Source organism: Maniola hyperantus, chromosome 8 (genome assembly GCF_902806685.2).
Source record: "Maniola hyperantus chromosome 8, iAphHyp1.2, whole genome shotgun sequence".
NCBI lineage: Eukaryota > Metazoa > Arthropoda > Insecta > Lepidoptera > Nymphalidae > Maniola > Maniola hyperantus.
This window is the reverse complement of record NC_048543.1, coordinates 14206612-14216309: the sequence shown is the minus strand read 5'-3', so window position 1 is coordinate 14216309 and position 9698 is coordinate 14206612. Positions and strand designations below refer to the sequence as shown.

General features: G+C 36.5%; 1 protein-coding gene across 1 annotated transcript in view; it reads right to left on the bottom strand.

Annotated features, from left to right (window-relative positions):
• Window positions 1-9698, bottom strand: part of ds (dachsous cadherin-related 1) — a 428813-nt gene that overhangs the window by 3687 nt on the left and 415428 nt on the right. The window contains exons 7-14 of the mRNA XM_069500114.1: window positions 8610-9033; window positions 5619-5966; window positions 5371-5525; window positions 4089-5163; window positions 3274-3994; window positions 2021-3147; window positions 1291-1581; window positions 397-688 (exon numbers count right to left, since the gene is read on the bottom strand). Coding sequence (XP_069356215.1) covers window positions 397-688; window positions 1291-1581; window positions 2021-3147; window positions 3274-3994; window positions 4089-5163; window positions 5371-5525; window positions 5619-5966; window positions 8610-9033 — 4433 coding nt within the window. The remainder of the gene's footprint in view (window positions 1-396; window positions 689-1290; window positions 1582-2020; window positions 3148-3273; window positions 3995-4088; window positions 5164-5370; window positions 5526-5618; window positions 5967-8609; window positions 9034-9698) is intronic.

Here is a 9698-nt window from a genome sequence, read left to right as displayed (position 1 = left end):
GGGCTTTAATGAAACTGCCATGCCCCTTCCAGGTTAGCCTGCTACTGCATATTACTTACCACCAGGTGAGATCGCAGTCAAGGGCCAACTTAAATAGGAATAAAAAGATGCTTGACTGACGTTTGCACTTTATAGAAAAACTAGCTTATGCTCGAGACTTCGTCCACGTGGACTCCGCAAATTTCAAACTCCTATTTCATCCCCTTTGGGGTTGAATTTTCAAAAATCCTATCCTAGCGAATGCCTACGTCATGCATGCCAAATTTCAGCCCGATCCGTCGTTTGAGCTGTGCGTTGATAAATCAGTCAGTCAGTCAGTCGTCAGGCCTTTTCCTTTTATATATTTAGATGAACAAAAAATGAGTGTATTTGTTACAAATTATAAAAAAAAATTACCTGTATGTATCTTGTCCGATAAAAGGTTTAATCTCTGATGAGGCACCAGTACTGATCCTCACTGAAGCAATAGAACTTCTATTCGGTTTTCCATGGTCTGTGGCGACTACGGCTAACTGAACGTCTCTTTGATGAGCAGGTAAGGCACTGTAGTTGACATACAGAACTCCAGAGTTTGGATGAATATAATAACCAGGGCTGGGTTGAAGTATATGGTATGATATTTTTCCATTGTCATCACTGTCTACGTCTTTTGCGCTGACTGACCCGATTTCCATGACGCCACTACCTTCTGGAAATATTACAAAAGTGGATTTAATAATATTAGAGCTAAAAAATCATGAACTTTGTAACACTAGGAAAGTGTAAGTATAGTAAAGTAAAACAAGTCTAATCTGAACACGGAGCGTATATGACTGTACCGTGTACAAAAAGCAGCCAAGTGCGAGTCATGCTCGCGCACCGAGGGTTCCGTGCTACAATCGTATTTCTTCGACATTTTGCACCATAATTCAAAAACTATGATGCATAAAAATAAAATAAAAATCTGTTTTTGAATGCACAGGTGAAGCCCTTTTATAATATGGGTACCCCACTTGATATAGCTATCTTACTTCGAAAATTGAAATTACTAATTATTTATTACTTAGTTCATGGCCACAGTTTTTTTTGTGTGTGATGTAACCACAAATAGACAGTTTTCAGATTTTTTCACTAATGTCTGCTGTAAGACTTACCTACCTGCCAAATTTCATGATTCTAGGTCAACGGGAAGTACCTACCCTGTAGGTTTCTTGACAGACCGACAGACAGACAACAAAGTGATCCTATCAGGGTTCCATTTTTCCTTTTGAGGTACGGAACCCTAAAAATAGTAATTCAAAAGATATTTACCAGGTAACACTCTGTTGTAGGATATTTCATCGAAAACTGGGGAGTTATCATTTACGTCGGTGACTTTTATAGTAAGGGTGGTTTTTGCGATGTGCTCGTTATCCGAAGCGCTGATATTCACTTGATACACTTTTTTACTTTCATAATCCAGCGCTCTGTTCAAAACTATCTTTCCACTGTATCGGTCTATTGAAAAAGTGTTATCTCCTTGAACAATCGCATATTTTAGTGCCGGGTATGTGTCGACGTCATTTGCAGTAACAGATGTAAGTATCGAGCCGACTTCCGCTCCTGTAAACGGTAAAGAAAATAAATAAAAAAAAGCTCTATACACGCAGTCGCTACTCTCGTTTGACTGCCGCTTTAAGGATTCGCAAAATAAAATTCTCTAAAACAAAACCCGAGCGCAGTACAATGATATAAAAACAAAGAAACAAAAAGAGAGCGCGAACCGTTGCTTGGCCGGGGAGGCCAGTAAAACATCCACTCGAAAAAAATGTAATACCGTCCAATAAATATTGATCCTAAAGGAGTCTCTTTTATTTAATCTCAGCGCTGGAATCAAAATGTCGCAATGTAAGCCAGGCGGGGAGTTGGGAATACAAATTATGTAAAATGCCTCTTTTGTAAAATGCTTTTTGTTCTACCAATTTATATCGAAAATACGATAGGCTGCTCTACAGCAATTTAAAAACGAATACGTAAGTAGGTGCGATGCTTGAAAACGTACCTTCAGATACAGAAATGACATTCGGCGGGGGAAATGTCGGCTGATTGTCGTTGACGTCCACCACGTTGATCCGCAGCGTAGCCGTGCCAGTCATTTGGGGATTGCCTTCGTCCGTTGCTATGACGGTCAGTTTGTATGTCTCTCTTATCTCGCGATCCAATACGATGTTCGTCTTGACTGATCCGGAAAATGCTGGCTCAATAATGAATGCGTTATCGTGATTGCCATCGACGATATGATATAAGATTCTTGCGTTCGCCCCTCGATCACCATCTTTTGCAGCTAACTGCACGACAAACTCGCCTTTTGTATTTCCTTCGAGAACATTCGCTGTGTATTGTTGTTGCGTAAATCTAGGAGCGTGATCGTTCTGATCCAAAAGATTTATTATTAAATTGCAGTATCCGTATAATGTAGGCGTGCCTTCTGTTCGAGCTACTATAACAAGTTGCCTACTTGGACCTGGATAGGATTCATAATCTAAATTTGCTGAATTGTTAACTCTTATTACTCCGGTATTAGAATCTATTTCAAAAGCATACTGATCATTTCCATTTCCGAATTCATAGGAAATTCTTTGACGACGTCCATCACTTCTCAATGCTGTTACTTGTAATACCTCTTTACCGTACTGTAAATTTTCCTCAATAGTAACATTGTAAGTGGAATTTTGGAACGAAAGGCTTGGTGTTTGTTCAGGAAAATCTCCAACCCTTATTTCAACCAGGCCTATTGAACTTTGGGGAGGGTTTCCTTTGTCTTTGGCCAATACTTTAAGGTGTATTAATTTTCCATTTTCACTAGCTAAGCTCTGTGTAGCAGTAAGGACACCTGTAGTTGGATTAATACGAAACTTATGATTTGAAGTATCCAAAAGTTCAAATAGTATTTCAGAGTTGATTCCAATATCATTGTCATTAGCTGCAACTCGTAGTAAACTCTGCCCCGGTGGAGTAAGTGTAGCCATCTGTTCTTTGAATGGATATTTTGTGAATATAGGCTTGTTGTCATTGACATCATTTATCGTGACTTCTACTGAAACTCTTTGCGAACGAGCTACGTATCGGCCTTGATCTGTAGCAACTGCGTCAAAATGGTAGATACTAATTTTCTCACGATCAAAATACCTGTAAAGAAACAATACATTTAATTTGGACAGTTTACTATTTCATAGGATTTTTTTTTCAAGCAAATATATAAATAAACTTTCAAATCATAATCATATGTTGAAATAAAGATCACAATTAACTTACCCAGTAGTATAAATAATACCAGTCTTGTTGTCTATTCGAAATAAGCCTTGACTTTCATTTGCAAGTGAGTAAACGATTCGTTTATTTAATCCTAAATCAGCATCAGTTGCTCTAACTTTTATAATTGAGGTGTCAATGGATGCATCTTCTGGTATCGCAGCGGAGTAATGTCCAGTATCAAACACAGGATCATTGTCATTCTGATCTTCAACCATGACTGTCAGATTACACGAGCCTTGTAGTGCTACTGGCGAACCATGATCGTATGCGGATATGGTCAAGTCATACCGGGCTTGTGTTTCTCTATCTAAAGTTTTCGCTGTAAGTTCCCCTGTTGTAGCATCAATAGAAAACTTATTGCCATTGTTACCAGATATGATACCGTACGTGATCATTCCATTGGCTCCGATGTCTTTATCTGTTGCTGTTACTGTGTGTATAATTTCCGCATTGTTATTTTCGGGCACTGTTAATGTATAACAAGATCCAGGCTTAAAAGACGGTGGGTTATCATTTACATCTAATATACTTATCAAAACAGTTGCAACGTCAAAATTTGTTGTAGACTGAAATGTGCTAGAATCAGTAACATAAACAGGAAAGATATAATGGTCAGCTTCTTCTCGATCTATTTTTGTTCTAACAGTCACTGTTCCAAGACGTTCATCGATTGCGAATTTATCGCCAGCTGCACTTGATGGTATCATGTAGCGAAGGTTTCCTAAAATATAAAATATATATATTACCAACCTTAAAATATTTTAAAAAGTGATATTAAAATACCTTAATTCTTCTACAAAATATTAAGCACGTACCTGTGTAACCTCTTGATGATTTTGCAGATAATCTAGTAACAAAACTGTTTGGGCGTATGTCTTCACTAATATTAGCTCTGTAGAAAGAGTCTGAAAATGTTGGCGGTACATTCGTCGACTCTTGTAAGTTAAGAAATAACGTCATGTGACTTTGTCTTGGAAAAGGTGTACCATGATCAGAGACGGTTAAGTTTAACTTATACTGTCCCGGCTTTACCCTTGCTATATCTGAAGAGTACTTCTTTGTCAAAGTTAGTTTACCGGTGTCATGGTCTATAGAAAAATAAGCTTGGTCGTTTCCACCGGCTATAAAATATGAGATTCTGCCATTATCACCGGAATCTGTATCAACTGCAAGCGCTTGATATAGAGTTCCAGACAAAGTGTTCAATGTAACAGAAACTTTATTAGTAGAAACAAAAGTAGGTGTATTATCGTTAGCATCAATCACAGCTACGTGTACTGTTGCAGATGTTACCATCCTTTCTGTTATATTGGCTGCTAGGTCAGAAGCTTCGATAACCAACCAGTATTCCTTAAGTAGCTCGTAATCAAGAGGTGATGTAAGTGTTAACGAACCAGTCAGAGGATCTAAGGTGAATGCATTTTTATTTAGTGGCAGAGAAGACATTATACTAAAATTTAGTTCACCGTTTGATCCTGCATCTGTATCACTTGCGGTAAAGTTGTAAATGGTCATGCCTACAGGTGTTACTTCAGAAACTTCTATATTTATTGGATCCTCAGGCCACTGAGGTGCATTGTCATTAACGTCTATAATTTCGATACGAACGGTTACGGCACTACTTTGTGGATTATTTGTAGCAGATGTATCTAATGCTCTAACTTCAAGTCTATATTCATCCTGTATTTCTCTATCTAATTGTCTTGCAACAACTAAATAACCAGTTCTTCTATCAATTTCGAAGGTGCCAGGAGAGTGGTCTGATGTAAGTGGCATTAACAGGTAAGATATTTGTCTTTCTTCTTCTCCGTTTATGGAATTTTCACGTATATCACTGTCACAGCATGCGACTGTTCCCACAATATACCCAACTTTAGCGTCTTCTTTCACCTGCAAATAGTTATTTTATTAGTTTAAATTTTACATAAATAACACAATAAATAGTTTTGAAATTAATAAGTCAAGTTTTTGTTACTTTAGTATTTACTTACTATTTAAGGCCGGCTTGAAAGAGATAAAAGACAACATGTAGAGGTTTATTTTGTAATGTTTTACTACTATAAATTTAAATTAACTAATAATCCTTGAATTGCTTACCTTAAAGGATAAACTGGAACTAGTAAACGTAGGTCTGTGATCATTCAAATCTAAAACTTCTACTTTCAACTGTCGGACAGTCTGTCTCGGTGGATGTCCTCCATCTGTGGCCGCTACAGTCAAGCGATAGATTGACCTTTCTTCATGATCCAATACTAAAACAAAATTAACGTTAGACATTTGTTTATTATTTCATTTATGGTTTCATTTTACTTTGCGTTTGTGAAGGAATACTAAAATGTTTTTACCTGTACTTGTTTTTATAACACCAGTGTTAGAATCGATCACGAAAACACCAAATCCGTCCATGTCTCTCTCATTCAAAATGGAATATACAACGGTAGAATTCACTCCATTATCTCTATCAATAGCTTTAACTCTTGCTACTTCTGCTCCAGGTTGCTGTTCTTCTCGTACACTGACAACATCTTCTCTAGGGTCAATGATCTCCGGGGAGTTATCATTCACGTCAGTTATTTTTATAGATACAGGAACTCTGCTGGATCTGGGTAGTGAACCTTGATCTCGGGCTTCAGCGAATAATGAGTAGGAATTTTTGTATTCCCGGTCCAATATTTCTTTGGTTGTTATTATGCCTGTAACAACATAGTTATATTTTAAAATTTTGGAAGGTACTCAGTTAATAAGAAGTAGATTTAAAATATGAACAGTATACGATATCATAAGTTAGCAGATATTCTATACCTATATATAAAAAAAATCGCTAAATGTGTCGCAAATCTCGAGAACAGCTGAAGGGGATTTTCACGCAAAAATCACATAGATTCGTTGCTCCGAAGAATTATTTAAATAATAAAATTAGAAAATATGCAATTTATTTAGAAATCGGTACATCACAAATCACGGTACGAAAAATTATTGAAATAAATAAATTAAATTAAATTAAATCACAGAGAAAGATAAGTTTCATAGAAAGTGTTCTTGGTACCTAAGCTCCGGGCGTGGAACCATAAAATATGGGAGAGAATGGCGGGCCTCCTACATAGCAATATATTAATAACACTTGATGGCAGGTCACGGCAATGTGCATTCGACGACATTTTTACAACCTGGCAATCGACGCGCATTAATTCATTTTAGAATCTAGATGGCCTGTGTGATTATTTTTAGCCATTGACTTATATATATTACTTTGTATGGACAGGGCTATTGAACAAACAAAATGGCACCGACTCAGTGGTGCTTTAGCACCAATGCAACCTCAGTGACGTCTGGATTTTAAACGGATCGTTCATTAGTATCTAAGAGGTGGCGCTAATTTATTTGGTTCCAAAACCGTGAAAAAATTTTGATCGCTTGACCATTATCTTGTCAGTTATATCGATGTTTTTAGTCGAGCATGTAATATTATGTGTGTATAAGTCCCGCAAATTGCTATTGCGCTGATGTCACTAAACTAAAATGGCGGCCATGCGCATTAGCAATTTGCGGGACGTATACATGATGTAGGCATTAAGAAAGAATCGTCTGTAAAACCTGGCATACACCATCGACCGAACGGCGAACACCCAACATAATTGCATCTAATAAAACTTACAGCATAACATTTACCGTACCGAGTTGCGAAATAGCCGAATAATTGGCATAAAGAATTGATTCGAGTTTCCACGATTCGGCGTCAAATGCCGGCCTTTGAAGATGCCGACGTATAAAACCAACGAGTCACGAGCGATTATGGACATAAGGTGTGGTGTAACCCACCGAAAACGCACCTGTAGAAATTCCCTATCAGTATAGCCGAACGCATACAGTTGTCGTTGAGTATTGATTTATCGATTCATGGATTCACTTTGGGTCGGTCTGAGGAGATGCGCTAACTAGCCCCGTATCGATCTTTGATAAGCCAAATTGAGATGGTAAGTTCTACCGTGGTTCCACCATTCATCAGTCACTTAAAGGCGATAACGACTTGAACTCTCCTTTTTATTGGGCCGTACCGACTCGATTCAGATTGCGATCATTAAACGGTTGAAAGTTTAAAAAAAATTGGCATTTTTCACTTAAAATGGGTATTTATGATACTTCATCCAGAAGAGCATTTTATTGAGTGTCGTAATCAACCGAACTAAAATTGTACTTTTCCCTCCAATTAGGCATAAAGTTGTTCCAGGACAAAATTAGGGTAACATCGGAACTTATGGCTTGGACTTTTATAAAAACTATATTTACTTTCTCTGACGCACTTTGATCATTGATGCTAATTAAATCAAGATACAGTTATTTTTTGAACCCTCTCTGAAAATTTCAGTGACATAAATTATTATTTTTTTTCAACACAACAATTAAGAAAATAAATCTGTTAATCTTTTAATTTTATCCATTTGGATTACGTTATTCAGCATCAACATCTGATATAATGTACCTATCTCAGAGGAATCTTGCACATTTCAAATAATACAATAAAAAATAATCTAAAACGATATTCATGAGAAGGTCAGCAAACATCTTGAGACTGCTCCCTATATAGTTTTTTTTTTTAAATAATTGTGCAGGTATTAATGCAGTTTTGTTTATTCAAATACATTTGTTTAGTCGACGAGTCTTAAGTCACAACATACTTTGGGTTTTAACTTTCAAAGGCGCCGACAAGGCAAACACAGTGAAGTGGATGGGTGCAGGAATAATTCTTGGGCTGATCAAATAGTAGTAAGGACGCTCAGGCTCGTTGAAGTTACGGTAAACCGCTTTGTTTTCAGTCATTCAAATATTGTCCAATAGATTGTTCTGCACTAATGATGATGATTTGTTGAGAGTAGAAGAAATAATCATGAGCATAAAAATGAAAGTAGCATGTTTCAATCAAATTAATTAAAAAGTCTTAACATCATAAGAATTTCAAAGATTCTTCATTTTATTAAAATTATTTATCGGACGATAGTCTTTTTGCCAACCATCTTTACACAAAAGTTTTACAAGAGCAAGTGTTTTCGTTTTAAAAAAATGGCTTTTTAATTCCATTTTCAAGAGTAGGTAATTTCATCTTGGAGTATAAAATTAAGTTTATTCGGCAAGATGAATCTCACAATCTTACCACCTCTTCACGTATCCCTATTTTTTGTTTATTTGAGCTATACACAATGTAATGTTCGCAACGACGAAATTAAATAATTTAATTATGAGACTCCATAGTGTTCAAATTAGTTTAATCTCCACTTCTTTTCTGAATTTGTTTCGACCAACTCAGCATAAGTAAATTGAAATATAGAATGACTTCTTACCTGTAGTAGGGTTGACGACGAAGCTGGTATTAGACGGGAACAGGCTGTATTTGACCAAGGCATTATCACCCAAGTCCGCATCAGTCGCCGCAATTTTCCCAACAAACGCGCCAACCTTTTGATTCTCCTCAACAAGAAAGTCATAGGCCGCCTGTGAGAATACTGGATCATTATCATTAGCATCTACCACGTTGACAATGAGGCTGGCAGTCGCTGACAGAGGCGGGATGCCATTGTCTGTAGCTATTATTGTCATTTTGTGTTTAGCTATCGCCTCTCTATCGAGTTGTTTGGCGAGGTATACCCAGCCTGTGGCCGGCTGAACTTTAAAATGCTCTTCGTTTGTATTATTCTCTGATACTACGCGATAGGTTATGCGCGCATTGTTACCGGTGTCCTTGTCTATGGCTTGTATTTCTAAAATCTGAAAGGAAATATTTCTCTTTTTAGCGTGTTCGATGGTTTGTTTGAAGAAAATATAATATGTGTTAAGCTTTGTTGTTTTTGACTTCATTTAGTAAGTTTGAGTTCAACAGAAATTATACCAGTATCTGAATCTATTATCTAGAAAATTCGCGCTTACAAAACCAGTATTAATCAAATAATAAAATATACCATGATAAAACATGGTAAGGTACAGTCAAAAATAAAAAAGTCAAAATATAATTAGATAAAGTATACGTTAACAAAATCAAAAGTAAGGTATCTAAAATTTGAAAAAAAAAATATTAGAAAAAAGCGTGCACAGAAACAAGTAAATTGCGTAAACAAAATTTAATGTATCAGAAACCAGTTGTAATGTGAAGTGTTCGCAGACTATTATCAGTTAAGACTTAAGTGGTGTCGTGATCGTGAAATTAATTGATTGTGATTTGTTTAATTATTGCTAGTGGTGTTAGTTCAATTGTACACAAGTCTCTTAACTAAACTAATTTAACATTTTTAAAAGGAGCGCGCGCTATCCTTTTCCGCAAGAAGCCATATGAAAGGGACAACAATACTTTTTTGCATATTTTAATCATCATCATGAGTTTACAATGTTTAAAGTGTGATTTAATGGCTTTGTTATACTATATCGTGTCAAGATGT